The sequence below is a fragment of the Cebus imitator genome, unplaced genomic scaffold (genome assembly GCF_001604975.1).
Source record: "Cebus imitator isolate Cc_AM_T3 unplaced genomic scaffold, Cebus_imitator-1.0 Scaffold52, whole genome shotgun sequence".
In the NCBI taxonomy this organism is placed as follows: Eukaryota; Metazoa; Chordata; class Mammalia; order Primates; family Cebidae; genus Cebus; species Cebus imitator.
In genome coordinates, this window is record NW_016107367.1 from 8173713 (window position 1) to 8190532 (window position 16820).

The 16820-nt window shown below is 49.0% G+C and overlaps 1 protein-coding gene across 5 annotated transcripts in view; it reads left to right on the top strand.

Moving 5' to 3' along the window:
• The window catches only part of CLMN (calmin), a 131580-nt gene that overhangs the window by 74598 nt on the left and 40162 nt on the right, over positions 1-16820 (top strand). For all 5 annotated transcript variants that reach the window (XR_005200190.1, XR_005200191.1, XM_017528188.2 and 2 more), the window contains exons 2-3: positions 9279-9340; positions 16649-16744. Coding sequence is in view for 3 of the 5 variants with exons in the window: in XM_017528188.2 (XP_017383677.1) it covers positions 9279-9340; positions 16649-16744 (158 nt within the window). In the remaining 2 variants the exon portion in view is untranslated. The remainder of the gene's footprint in view (positions 1-9278; positions 9341-16648; positions 16745-16820) is intronic.

Below are 16820 nucleotides of genomic sequence, written 5' to 3' on the forward strand. Positions count from 1 at the left end.
TATACAGGGCCTAGTTCTTACTCAAGGCGAGCTTTAGCCAGGGCAGGCAGCTGCTGCAGTTACCACCCTGCGTGACTGCGGCTTCACTCAGTGAATATTTCTGTCAACAGTCCAGCAAGGGTATTCCTCCTTTGGTGGCTTTATCGGCTGATCCTTGTCCACAGGGAGATATGGGACCCCACACTCCTTTTGTCTTATGGTTCTGTCCCCGCTTAAGGTCTGTGGAGTCCTTCCACGCAGTGGTCCCAAGGCATGGAGGGTTGCATGGGATTTTGCATGAGGCCATGTCTGGAAGTGGTATACCTGCAGCTCATCCATGTTCTGCTAGCTGGAACTGGGTCATGCCCCACCACTGCCTGTACCAGAGCCTGAGAGATGCAGCATGGCCGGGTGCCACAGAGGAGAAGGACATAGGGTTTGACAAGCTCGTGGCTGGCCGTGAGCACCAGTGGGGTCATCTTCCCCTGATTAATCAACATTTCTCTGTGCAGTCCTGCATCACGTCACAACAGGAATGCACAACAGGAATTTTGCTGTGCAAACATTGTTGAGTGCGCCTACACAAAATGAGACGGTCCAGCCTGTTCACACCCCAGGTCTGTGGTGTAGCCTATTGCTCCTCGACTCTGTCTCACTTGTTACTGTACCAAATACTGCAGATAATCATCACACAACAGTGTTCGTGCATCTAAGCAGTGTCTCAACATAGAGGAGGCAAAGTGAAAATGAGCTATGAAAGATAATGAATGGTATACCTGCACAGGCCAGCCCCATCAGAATCCTGTGGGAACACCATTGTATGCGCGGTCCATGATTGAAATGCAGTTATATGGCACGTGACTCTTTCCAAAGCAGGATTCTGCAAGACAGCTGTGATTCATTTTACACAGAAAAGGGGTCTGTGTTCAGATGCACTTAGTTTAAATAAAGTTAAACCGATTTCTTTATTGCAGGGCTTATCAGAGCCTTTCATTTACTGATCATGAACATCAATGCAAAGGGGCAGACTACATAATATGTTCTAAACTTAGCAAGTTCTTCTTTTTTGGAGGGGCATTTTAGAACTAATACTCCGCAGGATATGGCTTGGAAAACACCGCTTTAGATATTTGTCGAGTTAGTATTCAGAAACCAGAATACCTTCACAAAAACATTGGCGTTAAAAGAAACCACCAAAAAAATCTGTGGTTCTCAACAGAGAGGTTAGTCCCCAGTGATCATGGTATTAGGGCCCAGAAGCTGAGTCCTTATAGAATGTGAAGAGGAAATACTTTTCTGTCTCCATTCCATCTTTCCTTCCTTCTTCCTTTCCTTTCTTATCTGTCTCCTTCCCTCCCTGCATTCATTCCTTCTTCTCAAACCTGGCAAAGGAAGCCCATGAGGTGTATGTCTTAGTATTTACGCCTGAGTATAGTCATCAGTGTCTGCTAACTGGGTGTGTGAGTGATGTGCTCAGTACTGCTCAAATCCTTGCCTCAATTTTAGCTGGGTGCTTCAGGACAGTCTGCCTGGATTGGTCCTGTCACCCTGGCCTGCTCATCTGGGTGAATGTTAAAATCCCTTTCTAAGCTTGTGTTTTTATGGCTGGCTGGCGTCACCTGTCATAAATCAAGGTGGGCTGAGGTTTAGCACTGAGGTTAGACAGAATCACTCACAGCAAAACTGGGGTGGTTTTATTTTTCTATTTTAGTTACAGGCATCAGCCATATACATATATATATATATGTAGCTTAAACTTAATTTGGTGTGTAATTGGGACTAGCTCTTTGGAGCCCTGGGTTATGTGTTTTGGAGTAGCTGAGAAGCAGGGCATGGTGGGGCAGGACGTGGTATGTTAATTGGTGGCCTCTGGGACCTGTGGGAGAATTGGATTTAAGTCCCCAGTTAGAGTGAGCTTGGCAGTTTTATTTGAGTCTCTGCGGGCATGTATTGGGGAGACCACCGGTTTGTGCTGGCTCGAGCAGTTTGCCCACTCTCTGCCCTGATGCCCATCTGTGCCTCCCTGGCCAGCACAGTGGCAAAGGGTGGTGGAGGGGCCCAGGAATGGGGGTGGGAGGCCTCTACAAGACGTGGCTTGCCGCTTACCTGTAGCGATTGCATGGTGCTCAGCACATAGTCCCAAAGAGGGTTTTGCATTTTATTACCAAAGTCTCGATAAAAGGGACTTGGGTCAGAGCAAACGTGGAGAGAGGAAAAACAAAGGAAATTAAATACAAAATCACCGCTGGTGGAAAACCACATGGAGGCCTTGACTTTAATACCGCCAGAGCCGGGAGGAAGGGGCCCCAGGAGTCGGAACCGAAGGACGTTGGCCTGGTATTCCTGAAGCCTGGCCCCTCTCCTGTTTAAAAAGAAATTGCCATTTAATTTGTTTCTGAGTTTTATTTCTCAAGTGAACCAGCATGAGGCCATGTAATGAGGTTGTGTTTCTGGGAGGTGTTGAAAGATGGGGAAAGAGCGAAACCACCGAGCAGGGCCTGGCCACTCCAGGAGTAGGGGGCGGCCGTGGGCCCTGGGAGTCAGCAGCGCCAGGGGACAGAGGAGCAGGCAGGGGCTGCCCGAGGGCTGGCTTCTCCACACCGTCAGCAGGGCAGGGCTCGCCACTGTGTGGTCGGAGGGCAGGCCAGTTGGCTGGACCGCCTCACTTGGCTCAAGAGAGAAAAGATGTGTCTTCATCTGGTGTGAAGATCCGCAGGGGCCCGCTCCAGCGGAGGGAGTGAGATTGCGTGGCTGATGTGAGCCAAGAAGGACCCTTACAGCGAGACAGAATCTGAGCCATGGAGAAAAGGAATCCTTGGGCAAGGAGGAGAAGGGGTTTTCCGGAGAGCAGAGGTCAGCTCAGACCACGAAGGAGCAAGTGCATGTAAAGCATCACGGGAGGTCACTTATATAAAAGGTTGGACAAGAGATTTCTATACCAGGGAGCATCAGAGGAGCCCCCAGAGCCTGCCACCCATGGGGGCTGCAGCTGTCCTCGGGCGCCGAGATGGCTGTGCTGTGCTGCGCTTCTTGGGAAACGATGCCTGGGGCATGGGAGCAGATGGGTGCCAAGGTCTTCTTGCCCCTGCACAAAACTGGAGTAAAGTTGAAAAGTGCAAGGCTTCCTGCCACCCTCCCTTTCCTGGCCTCCTGGACAGTGGATGGGGACCTTTGCCCTCAAATGATCCTCCCAGTGGTGACAGAGAGAACCCAGGGTAGCCAGGCCCTCTCTGCCAGGTAACCATGCTGTGCCAGTCCTGAGTGTGTGACCCCCTGACACACACACACATGATCCCTGGGGTCCAGGGGAGATCCACCTTCTCTGCTACCCCAAGCTCTGACTCCAGCTGGCTCCTCCCAGCCTCTGCAGGTTCTGGGTCTAGTTGTCCGAAGGCGCTTGGCTCTGTGAGGATTGTGAAAGGCACTCCGCCAGTCTGCAGGGCCTCTGTGCAGGGCCGTGAAGTGCTATCAACTGGAAGAACAGATTAGTCTGTTTACTAAACAACAGTTTTGCACCCAGCATGCACAGGTTTTATTGTCTCTTCAACGGCCCCAGGAGGGAGTTAATATCTCTATTTTATAGGGGAGTCCAGTAACTTATCCAAAATGAGCAATCACAGCCACAGCTGCATCTATTAAGCACTTAGGATGTGCCCGGCCCATGCCAAGGTCTTGGATGCCTTATCCCATGGAGGCCTTATCATAGCTGTCCCTCCTTCTTGCTGTCACCTGCCTGCATGCTCTCCCCTGCCTCCTAGTGCCTGGCGAATAACCACAGCAGCCCCTCCCCACCCCATTCCCAAAGCCACCACATGGTGTGGCAAGGACAGTGCTAATGAATTTGGTCCTCAGAATCCCATGAAGTGGGTACCATGATTCCTGTTGTACAGATGGGGAAACTGAGGCCCCAAGTACAGAACTGACACTGTCCAAGGTCACTCAGAGGGGCCTGTCGGCAGAGCCCTCTTGTTGCTGAAAGTCTTTTCTGACTTCTGTGGGAGAAAGGTCGGGAGAGGAGCAGTGCGACGCGGTCACACAGGCCCCCCACCCAAAGATGACCGAAGAATGATGCCAATCATCTCCTCTGGCTAAGACTTAAATGTTCAAAATCCTCATCAATGGCAGAGCTGGTTAATTGCAGATTCCCAGGCCCTGGCGCTAGTGTGAGGCGGTAGGTCTCAGGTCCAGGAATTAGCATCTTAACTGTCATCCCAGAGGCTCATGACGTGAGTGACCCATGTGAGCCACATGAGCCATTGAGAAATTGAGTCATTTACTGATCACCTTTAAATTGTATCCCTGAGTACATGTGCTTGCTCTGTGTGTGTGTGTGTGTGTGTGTGTGTGTGTGTGTGTGTGTGCATAATGAAATGTCAAGCAATTTTAGACGTTTTTCTCTACGCTTTTCTGTGTTTTAGTTTTATATAATCAGCATATAATTTTTTATAAGCAGACAAAGCCAGCAAGCTTTTCTCCTGGGCAGCAAAGAGTAGAAATATTATCAACATGTAGAAAGTCGATCTGGGGAAAATGTAGATATAGAGACAAAAAGCTACAACTGTAAATGAACATTTTCGCTCCTGGTGCTACCCTCCCTTTCTCTGTGGCTCCAAACTCCTGAGCCAGCCATGGACAGCCTGGAGAGGAGAGGGATGTCCCACCTCCCATTTTCAAATGATCTATTCTTAGCAAAGCACACAGCTAGGAATTTGGGCTGGTGCGGCTGAGCCAGGCCCGGCCTTCCTCCCTTCTGTCTGGGCCCCTGGAGTCCAGGCCTGGCCAGCCCCTCTCCTCCACCCGGCCTGGCACTTGGGCACCCTGGCCAGCCAGGCAGAGCCAGGGATGGCGATTTTACAGCACTTTTATGGCTCTATTCTTGCCCAGTAAACCCACACCGGGCCCCACAGACGCTCTGTGCGAAGGCCAGGCCCTTCCAGAGAAATGGTTTCCTACACCTTTACAACGTGATAGGAAAAAAGGGGCCGTTGGCTTTATGGAAACTATATAAAGTTTATGGAGTCTTGGCAGGCCAGAAGTGGAGAGGGCCTGCAGGATGGGGGTGGGCATCTCAAAGCGAGACGGCCATGAAAGAGCCGCAGACCTGCGTGTCGAGACACCAGTCAAAATGCCGGTGACCAGAGCAACGCTGGGGGACCCTGGGGGCCGAGGAAACTGGCCTTGCTGGCGGGAGCAGCTGTGGGGGTGCTTTCTGGGGTGATATCATTTAATCTCCATAGCGTTCCTGTGAGGGAGGCATGGCCAACCTCATTCTGTGGAGGGGAGACCAAGGCAGAGGTGTTTTAAAATTCAGATGTGCCCAAGGTCGCCCAGCCAGGGGTGTGGCGCCCGAGTGGATGTTCTGGGGCAGGCTTGAGTTCTCGCAGCCTCTCCCGTGTATTGAGCGACGCGTCCCAGTTTCAGGTTCGGGTAACGTGGTGTCCACACTCTGCTTTAGTTTGGGACTTGTCTGCTATTTGTGGTTGTCTTGGGGTCCCCTGGGGTCCTTCTATCAGCCCCATCCCCCTCCGCGGGTCAGCTTTGCTGTTGAAGCTGATCTGTGCTCAGGTCGGCCTGCTGGCCTTGGCTGGAATGGAAGTGAAGCCACCCAGAGGGGTTGGCTCTGAATCAGGACAGGGTTAGAACAGAGTCTTTGCCTTTGGCCACCCCCCGCCTTTTTCCAGTTCTGCCAGCAGATCCTCTTGGGGCCCTGCAGGAGTGCCTCACGGGGTCTGAAGTCATCTTTTCCAGTTCCTGTCAGCCTTCGGCGTTCTAATCGATGTCTCCTTGCATGTGCACCTTGTGACATCCATGTTTTCTCTCTTTTACTTACGTGACTGTGAATTGTTGGAGTGCAGATTCCATGAATGCTTAATTCTTCATCTCTGGTTTTGTCCAGAGAGCCTGTCATAATTTCCAGAATATGGTGATTACTGAATAAATATCAGGTGGGAGGATGGGTAGTTGGCTGAATGGCTGGCTTGATGGATGGATGGACAGATGGATGAATGGGTGGATAAATGGGTGGTGGATAGATGGATGGAGGGATGGATGGAGGGATGGGTAGGTGGATGGATAGTTGGATAAATAGATGGGTAGATGAATGGATGGATGGTAGATGAGTTTTGTGTAGACTGTCAGATACCCACCTCCTCATTTACACCCTGGATTGCAGTTAAACTAGCAGCCTAACCCAGGTTCTCTGAGGCTTTTACTAAATGCACTTCTGTTTCAAGGGATATACTTTGCTCTCACTGAAGCCATGTGGAGAAACCAGCCGGAGTGTTTGAATGTGTGCGTAAATACTTTACGGTCCCCATAAACTTGTTTCAAGACAGGTGGGGGTAAAAGTATAAACCGGGACAGCCTCGTGGGAGGGCAATTTGGAAGTAGCTATTAAAATTTTAAATGTGCCTACCACTGAGACCTAGCAGTTCCACTTTTAGTTGTCACGGGTAAGAAATACGTTCATATGTTTGTGCACAAAGAACCGTGCACCAGGATATCATACAGTGCTTGTATCTGCATTGCTCAAAACGGTGAAAAATAGGCAGTAGCCTTGATGTTCTTCAACACGGGGGACACCCAGACTGTGGAAAATGCTGTAGCCATCAGAGAGAATAAGGTGGATCCATATTTCAAAGGGGAAGGATCTCCAATAGAGCTTGGGACAGACACTCTCCCAGCTTCTGGGAGTTTCCAAGACTCTGGTACTCACTGGTCTCGCATATGTCCCTCCCAGCCTCATTTCTGTTCAATTCTTTTCCCTCTCCCTTCCTTCTCACCCATGAAACACAGCTTACTGTAATTCGCTCTTTAATTCTTATGCCTACTAGCCAGCGACCCTCCCTTACAGAAAAGGAGGAAAATGAGAGAAAAGCAGTTATGTGCGTAATTACTGTCTGCTGGTTCTTCAATTAAAAAGATTGAAAGGCATAATATTGAAATGTGTTTTATGGGTGCCACGTTCTACCAAATAATGAGGCCAAGAAGAAGAAAGTCCGTTGTTACAGAAAACCATAGCCTTTGCTCTCCTACAGGAGATAAATTGCCTCTCATTTTCTTATTGCTAAAGAAATGTGAAATGGTTTTAGGCATATATTATACGGTCTTTCAATATGTTGAAATCCAGAACTGAGTAGTTTAGGAGTCATCTGGCTCAGATATTGAAGGAAGTTCCCTGGAGGCATGGCAGCTGGCACCAAGGAGGCTGCAGCCTCAGGCCACCAGACGTCCTCACCCAGACTCTAGCGCTGGGACCCACCTCCGAAACATCCTCTGGGTCCTCGAGGGCCCCAAGACAGCTAAGGCCACAGAACTCAGGAGAGAGCGGAAAAAGCACAGAATCTGGAGTTCCACCAGATTCGGGCTGTTTATTAACTATTTGCCCCTCCGTTTCTTCATCTGTAAGACAGAAATGATAACATTACTATTAATTGTGCGACCTCGGACAAGTTACACCATCTCCCTGATCACCACTGTCCCATCTGAAGGTTGTAATAGCACCTGCCACAGAGGATGGTAGGATTAAATTAGTTAATGCATGTAAATTACCTGGTTCCGTGCCTACCACAAAGCAAGCGTTCGGTACTTTAAAAAAAAAAAAAAAAAAACACTGTTGTGACTATTGCAGACACCTTTGGCACGATTGGAATGACTGGAATTCAAACTCAAGCCTTCCACTTCCAGGGTTCTGGCCAGTGTGGGGCGGACAGACCTCGCTGGGGATTCCCAGCTCTGCCTGTCTTCAGCTGAGCAAGTCACTGGAACTTGTCTGAGCCCCATTCTGTTCAGCTGTAAAATAATCATTTCTACTTTGCAGGGGGAGTTGTAAGGCAGTGGTCTCCAGCCCTTTTGGCACCAGGGACTAGTTTTGTGGAAGAAAATATTTCCATAGACAGGGTGGTGAGGGGAAGGTTGTCATGCTCCTGCGAGAATCTAATCTAATGCCGCCGCTGATGTGACAGGAGGCGGAGCTCAGGTGGTTGCTCCCCCTGCTGCTTACCACCTGCTGTGCAGCCCAGTTCCTAACAGGCGCAGACCAGTACTGCTTCATAGCCCCGGGGTCGGGGACCCCTGTTGTAAGGTTTAAAGATGAGGCCGGGTGCAGTGGCTCATGCCTGTAATCCTAGTGCTTTAGGAGGCCGAAGAAGGTGGATCACAAGGTCAGGAGTTCAAGACCAGCTTGGCCAAGATGGTGAAACCCCATCTCTACTAAAAATACAAAAATTAGCTGGGTGTGATGGCACATGCCTGTAATCTCAGCTACTCAGGAGGCTGAGGCAGGAGAACCGCTTGATACCGGGAGGCAGAGGTTGCAGTGAGCCGAGATCACACCACTGCACTCCAGCCTGGGTGAAAGAGCAAGACTCCATCTAAAAAAAAAAAAAAGCATGAATGGAAACAAAGTGTCCAGGACGCAGTAAGTGCTTGGCAGATGGCAGTTGCCCTTGGCAGTGAGAGATCTTTGCTAAGAAACCTCTTTGGGTAATGCTATCCCTGGGTAGAAGGGGTCCATTCCTGGTTTAGGTCCTTCTGGCTCAAGTTGGCTCAGCAGCAGGTGCCTGCAGGACTCTCTTTTCCTGAAGGGCGCAAAGTCTGCCTTAGCTCTAGAAATAATAGTTACGAAGAAAAATCACTGGCAGCCCCTGTGCCAGGGACTGTGTGGAGCTGGCTCTGCAGGGGCCTGAGTGTCCTTAGAGCAGCCTGGGGAGTGAGTTCTTCATCCTCATGTGCAGATGAGACATGGTGGGGGCAGGGGGGGAGAGGACCAGCCCGGGCACACAAAGCTGGGAGATGGCAGGGCTCAGGGTCTGATCTTGGTCTGTCAGTTCCTTTCACCACACTGCGGCACTTTCCAGAGCCCCTATCCCAATTCGTAATCATGGACTCCACTCCACCCCACCATGACTGTCCTCTCCCATCTCCTCACACCCGCCACTGCCACTAGGTGGCTATGCAGTGCCATTACAGCCTTGTGGGGTTGATTTGTATTTTTTTCAGCAGTGCTTCTTAACGTGGACTGTCAGATGTCTAAATGCTTGAATTGCGTTGTAGAGAACGTTCTGTTCTGTGTGTCTGAATCTGTGGGTTTACATAAATGCTCAGGGGTTGGGCTGGGGAGCATGGGTTCTGGTGCCAGCTAAGGCCTTGCCAACCCCTTCCAGAAAGGACTCTGTTTTTACATGGGTCATCCTGGGGTTCTGTCTGCCCTCCACCTAGAATCTCCCCTCAGGCAGCGGGAGGTGTGATTTTGCATGTATTTGTTTTTCTCTCAGCTAATGGCATTTCTTTGTTTTCAGTTGAGAGGGAAAATGTGCAGAAGAGGACCTTTACTCGATGGATAAATCTACATCTAGAAAAGGTAATGGGGCACTTGGGTGTTCGCTAAGTGATAGATTCATCTGCTGCTGAATCGGCAGTTGCAAGAGTGGAGGGGGACCTGGTGACCTGTGCTCCTTTTGTTGTTCATTCACTTAAACATCTGTGAGTGCCTCCCCTGCCGGTTACCAAGCTCAGGACTGGGAGGAGATGACTGAGTCTCGTCAGGGGAAGGAGGAGAGGGTCTGTCCTTAAGTAGGAATCTGAGCAGATATTGGAAGGTGCTCCTTGTTGAACACACCAGCACCTCCATAGACAGGAAGCAGGTGTCTTTGGGCCTGAAACTCAGGTGGGCATCTTGATTGCCAGAACTGGGCTCTGTGAAGAGCCAAGAGCCATTTGTGGGTATTTGAGTTGATTCATGCAAGAACTCTGATCATCTTTGGACAAAACTAGATGTCCTTCTAAAGTCACACCGTGTTGCTGTTTAATAACAGTAATGGGGCCAGGCACAGTGGCTGTAATCCCAGCACTTTGGGAGGCTGAGGCAGGTGGATCACAAGGTCAGAAGTTTGAGACCAGCCTGGTCAACATAGTGAAACACTGTCTCTACTAAAGATACAAAAAAATTAGCCAGGCTTGGTGGCGCACCCCTGTAATCCCAGCTACTCAGGAGGCTGAAGCAGAAGAATCGCTTGAACCTGGGAGGTGGAAGTTGCAATGAGCCAAGATTGTGCCATTGCACTCCAGCCTGGGCGACAGGGCAAGACTCCATCTCAAAAAAAAATAATAATGATAATAATAATAATATTACCTGCCGCTTTTGATGTACTTCACTCTGCAGCAGGCATCCTGCTTAGTGCCACACACATGCCACGTCTCCAGTCATCCTCAAGATGACTCGGGTTACCCTCTCCTATCAGAAGGAGGAAACAGAGGCATGGAGACATTATATGGCTTTCCTGAACTTTCTGTGGCTTCTCTTCTGTATTCAACTTAGTGGCCCTTCTCTTCCACTGTTTCTTTTTTTTCTTGCATTCTGTGGTCTGGCTGTTTTGAGTTGCATTTTGTGTGCAAGCATCTCATGCACACACCGTAAAACAGAAGCAGCAGAATCAGCTCCCCCAAGAAAGAGACGGAGGAGAGGCACTGCTGGGAAGGGGTGAAGAGCTCTGGGTGAGAAGGGGAATGGGAGCAGGCAGAAACCCCAGCCCTCCTGGCACATGAGGTGGACCTCAAGGCTGTGGAGCTGGGGCTGGGAGAGGAGAGACAATTTTTCTCTTTTTTTAGAAAGTTGATTTTTTTTTTTTTTTTTTTTTTTTTGAGACCGAGTTTCGCTCGTTACCCAGGCTGGAGTGCAATGGCGCGATCTCGGCTCACCGCAACCTCCGCCTCCCGGGTTCAGGCAATTCTCCTGCCTCAGCCTCCTGAGTAGCTGGGATTACAGGCACGCGCCACCATGCCCAGCTAATTTTTTGTATTTTTAGTAGAGACGGGGTTTCACCATGTTGACCAGGATGGTCTCGATCTCTTGACCTCGTGATCCACCCGCCTCGGCCTCCCAAAGTGCTGGGATTACAGGCTTGAGCCACCGCGCCCGGCCGAAAGTTGATTTTTATCTCCTCACTTCACCTCTTTCTCCTTAAGCACCACTACCTGGCTTTCCATCTGTACTCAGCTAGCAGTCTCAATTCTGTTTGAAGCTGGTAGCACCCCACTTTCATGTCTCTAGGTATGTCTATTTTTTTCTCTCTTCTCCTCTTGAAAGGTTCAAGAGAGGCTGGGCGCGGTGGCTCATGCCTGTCCCCAGCACTTTGGGAGGCCAAGGCAGGTGGATCACTTGTGGTCAGGAGTTTGAGATCAGCCTGGCCAGCATGGCAAATACCTGTCTCTCCTAAAAATACAAAAATGAGCCAGATATGGTAGCATGTGACTGTAGTCCCAGCTACCGGGGAGGCTGAGACTGGAGAACTGCTTGAATCCAGGAAGCAGAGGTTGCAGTGAGCTGAGATCGCACCACTGCGCTCCAGCCTGGGTGACAGAGTGAAACCCTGTCTCAACAAACTAAATGGTTCAAGAGTACTATTGACTGCTCTTATGGTTAACAAATAAGAAAGGTTCTTAGGAAATCATTGAAATGATTAGAAAGCAGAGAAAATAAATGTGGCTTTTAGGAAGTGGGGCTCTTGACCGCAATTCTAATTCAAGTAGTTTACCTTTAGGTCTAGGGTATTGTACAAACATGCACTCAGCCACCCACGCCTCCACTCCCCACATGTAGAACACGTGACATGGTGCCACCACATCACCCAGGAGCCTCCTGAACTCTACAAGTGAAAGATTGTATCACCAATGGAGCTTTATAAATCATCTGCCAGTTGTTTTGACTATTGGTACATTTTCGGCATTGCTTTTAAAGTGAAGTGTTATTTTTGGGGGAAAAAGAAAAGAAAACTGGTCCCCAAACCTGAGATCCCTGAGCTCTGAAATTAATGCCTGATGTGTGTCAGGGTAGCCGGAAATTCCTGCGGGAGGACACACTAGAGCCATGGAGTATTTCTTTCTTTCTTTTTTAAAAAATTAAAATAAATTAATACAGAAAAGTACAGAGGGTCATGTGGCAAATACCCCCAATCTCACCCACCGCCCCAAATGAACCTCTGTTCACATTTATCATACCAAGGATTTTTCTCCTTGGCCAGATTCCTGCCCCCTTCTCAGCGCAGGTGGGTAGTACCCACTCTGAAGATAAATCAGATAGCACCTGAAACTGATGTCTAATAAACAGGGCAAAATTAACAGCCATGTTTCCAACCTTGAGACTTTCAAGAACAACCTTTCATGTAAAGGAAACCTGGGAACTCCTTGGTGAATTGGGCTTAACTGCAATTTGAAGGCTGTCAGAAATATTTACTGAGTCTCTGGCTTCTGGAAAAATTCCTTAATTTACCAAAGGAGTTAGATCATGAAGAAAGCCCTGGGGGTGCTGTTTATTCGGCCATACCAATCTCATGAAGCCCACGGAGCATTTGGGGCCCAAGGAGTGTTTTCCCTGGCGCAGGTTCAATTTCTCCCCCTGCCAGCTCGCAGGATGGACTCTGGCCAAGGCCCCGTTTGCTGCTGCTGCTGAGGCTCTTACAGGAACTGTCAATGGAAATTATTCTTCAGGTTTAACTCAGAAGTCAGGCTTGGCCACGGCCAGGGCTGGTAACTGGAAATTTTGTTAGTCCATTTATCAGGGGGTATTTTGTTCGGGTCTCGCGTTTTCTGTCTCGCATTAACAGGAATAACATTTCCGTAAGAGCCTCAGTAACCTGATGCCGTCATGCTTGGGGTGGAATGTGCCCAAGGAGCTGGGGCAGTTTGCAAAGAAAATAATTTGCCTTTTGGTTCAAAGATGCTGTTGCCCTTGAAGCGAAGCCCTTTTCTGTGCACCTGCGGGTGGAATTGCCCTGTATTTTGACTAACTGGGAGTAAAGGGACTCATATGAAGGGTAAGGAAATGCCACCTTCCTCCATAAAATATAAAACACAGGCCCTCCACAGCTGCCACGGGAAGGAGGCTTTCCCACAGGGAAAGGGTGGCTGGGCCTCAGTTCCACTGTTTCCTGCCCCTGCGTCTCTGGCTGGTTATGGCTGCCACCTTCCCGTTGGCCTCAGGAGCACCATGCCCCATTAATCCTGGCTCCCATGTGAATGCCCAACCTTTCCCTGTATGCAGGAGCAGAGAGAGCACCCAGACCAGCTGCTCTAGCCTTGCCAAAGTCCCCCATCTAAAAAGGTAAACAGGAAGTTCATGCTGGGGTGGGAGCTTATTAAGAATCGGTTTTTGGCCAGGCACGGTGGCTCATGCCTGTAATCCTAGCCCTTTGGGAAGCCAAGGTAGGAGCATATTGCATGAGCCCAGGACTTTGAGACCAGCCTGGGCAATGTAGAGAGACTTAATCTCTAAAAAAATTTTATAAATTAACCGGACACAATGGCACGTGCCTGTAGTTCCAACTATGTAAGAGACTGGGATGGGAGGATCACTTGAGCTGGGGATTTGAGACTGCAGGAAGCCATGATCATGCCACTGCACTCCAGCCTGGGCCACAGAGCAAGATCTCCTCTCAAAAAAAAAAAAAGAAGAAGAAGAAGAAGAAGAAGAAAAATGCAGGTTTCTGGACCCTGCTCCCAGAGATTCTGTTGTGATTAAAGAGGAGTTATTATCAAGCTTGTTTAGATAGTAGAAACCTTTCTTCAAGCAAAGCATTGCCTAGAACTGTGAATGTAGTCACCCCACCTTCTCTGTAGGTTCCACATCTGTGGGTTCAACCAACAGCAGATAAAAAAAATTCAGAAAAATAACCGCATCTGCACTGAACATGTACAGATTTGGTTCTTGTCACTACTCCCTGCACAATACAGTACTGTATAACAACTATCTACATCGCATTTACGCTGAATTAGGTATTATCAGTAATCTAGAGATGATTTTAAGTATATGGCAGGATGTGCATAGATTATATACAAATACTGTGCCATTATATATCAGGGACTTGAGCATCTGCAGATGTTAGTATCTGAGGAAAGTCCTGGAACTGATCCCATATAGATACTGAGGGATGTCTGTACAGGCCAATAAAAGCTGTACCTCTGATTAAAGGGGGCCATTAGGATCAGCTTCCTCCTCCACCCCACTATGTCTCATAGGGTGTCCTAAAGCTGCTCTGCTGAAGCCTAAGGTTCTGGGGAACACAGTTTGCAAATCCCTGCCCTGGAGCATCTAACTCACAAGTTCCAGCCAGTTCCTCAGACTTGCGGCCATGTACAGCCAAGCTCCTAGTGGATACTGTGTTGAACCACACAGTGTCAGTTCGCCTGGACAGCAGACCCCTTCCGGATCTAGGCTCAGAGAGGAAAGCCCAGGGGGCTTCTAGCTATTCTCTCCCAGGCCCCCCTCCACACTCCAGATCCTGGTTAGGGAATTGCCTTTTTCCTCAGGGAGATGGAAGTAGTCTACATGAACTGACTAGGGCTTCCATTTACTGACCCAGGGAACCCAGAAAGTGAGTGTGGGAAGAAAAAGTTCCTCTTTAAAGTTTCCTTTCTTGTTAAAGAATAAGTGTGCTAATAACTCTTTGTTAAGCCCTATCCTGTGTAGCTGTTAGACATGCCATGCTTACAGGCACATAGTACAGTCTGTGTCCTTGTACTTTAACCAGTATCTCTGTGCTGAACACGCTCACAGGCATGTCCCAGCTCTCCATTGCTTTTCCCTGTTTAGAAAAGTTTTAAGTTGTTAGCCAGTCGGGTTTTAGTTTAGATTGTGAGGTCAGGCTCCAGCCAACATAGATCAGAGACAGCAGTAAGAACAGCCCCAAATACATAAGGAATAAATGTGTCTGTGGTCCTTTGTTCATTATACTCTTGTGGCAGGATGGCTAGCGAGGGTACCCTTCCTGCAGTCCAGGAAGTAAAAACTGCATTGCTAAAAAAATTCTTTGTCTCAGTGCTAATTGTTCTTTGCAGCCCTGAGCTTCTGTTTCTAACAGTGAGTGAGTAGAGCAGAAAGAAGATGTTTCAAGAGCCATTCACTAGGAAGGGGCAGTCAGCTGAGGACATGTCCCTTCCACTGATGGGCACAAGGCATACACCCTCTGAATGATATGTCTTCCTAAGGAGAGCATCCCAAGGCTCTGCAGGCAGGAAGCCACTTAGCAGTCAGCAGGTGGGACTGGGCTGGGCAGGCGGGCGCTGTGCCAGCCTCCCCACCTGCATGATCTCATTTCATTCCAGCTCAGCCCTCTGAGGAGGGTCAGACTCCTCACCTGCCCTGGCAGACAAGTACACTGTCTTTGCAAGTGTGCAAGGTCAGGTTAGGCCCAGGGAGGTTAAAGAACATGTCCAAGGCCAAGTCACTGTTGACGTAGAGCTTGGCTTTGAACTCAGGTGTGTCTAACGCTCTTGCTTCTCACTGGCTGATGTGAGAGGTGCAATGTTGGTTTATCTCAGGAAGCTGCATTTTGTGGAGGAATAGAGCGGGTAACATGTAGCTTTTTAGTTTTTTTGGTATAACTTTAATGAGTTTGATTTGTAATAATGAGCTTGTATTGCTTTTGTACCTAAACATGTAAATACACTTAAACATATTCATGGCCATGTAAATCGACTTCTGAACCTTTGAGTTCCTAGTAAGCCTACGGATGTGGGGTAAGGAAAGGATCCTTCCCTTCACCCAACCGTTGAGCCATGCAGCAGGCCAGCTGTGTCCAGCCAGCTGTACCCCCTCCCAGCCAAGTCTCACACGCCAGCGCCCTTTCTGGCTTCCTCTGCTAAGGGTTCCTCTACCTCCAGACTTGGTCTAAATATTGGTAAAACAATGACAGGCACCTCAGGAGGGCGCACTTTTGAAGACTGAAGCAGTCTAGGAGATGGGGGACCCCTACTGATACCCAGACTGAAGCCTGGAGAGTAACCGGCCCAGGGTCTTGTCATTGCCATGTGGATCTTGAGTGTGCATGTGTTCGGCCCTTGTGGCCTGATACAGGAAACAGGACAATACTGAACAGCTAGCTTGACCAAATGACCAAATGCTGCAACTATCACTCGCCCTCTTTGAGCCTCAGTTTCCCCAAATCTAAAGTGAAGGGCAGCTGGGTGGGGTGGCTCACGCCTATCATCCCAGCACTTTGGGAGGCCAGGGCGGGTGGATCACCTGAGGTCAGGAGTTCAAAACCAGCCTGTCCAACATGGTGAAACCCCGTCTTTACTAAAAGTACAAAAATTAACAGGGTATGGTAGCAGGCGCCTGTAATCCCAACTACTCGGGATGCTGTGGCAAGAGAATCGCTTAAACCCAGGAGGTGGAGGTTGCAGTGAGTCAAGATAGTGCTATTGCACTTCAGCCTGGGTGACAGAGCATGACTTTGCCTCAAAAAATAAATAAATAAATAAAAGGAAGGGCCTGCACTAGGTAATTTCACATAAATCCTAATGGAATTATTTTATTCTACGGAAGGATACAGTCAAGACATGCCATTTCTTTCTGCCCTTAAGCATGTGGATGTGATCTGAACTTGGGGTCTGAGCTCTTAGGTTACAAGGGCCCCCAAGGGTCACTAGTTTGATCAGCCCCCTGGTGGTGAATCTTCTCTGCAGCCTACCTGCCAAGTGGCTGTGCACGGCTACCCAGGCAGGCATCACCTCAAGGAGGAGGGGCCTGCTACCTCCTTGGATGGCCTTTTCTGCCTGTAAACAGAACCGGATGTTTGGAAGTTTCCTCTTGAGCAGATACCTGCATCTCTGAAATAGCTTTGTGGACCACACAGGTTGCTAATTGGCTACTTTCTTCTCTTCTCTTTCAAAGTGCAACCCACCTCTAGAAGTTAAAGACTTATTCATTGATATACAAGATGGCAAAATCCTAATGGCTTTGTTAGAAGTCCTGTCTGGGCAGAATCTGGTACGTATGTCACATAAGGGTCAGAAAGAAGGAATATGCAAAGGAAAACACTGCTGAGGTTTTTTTTTTCAACACA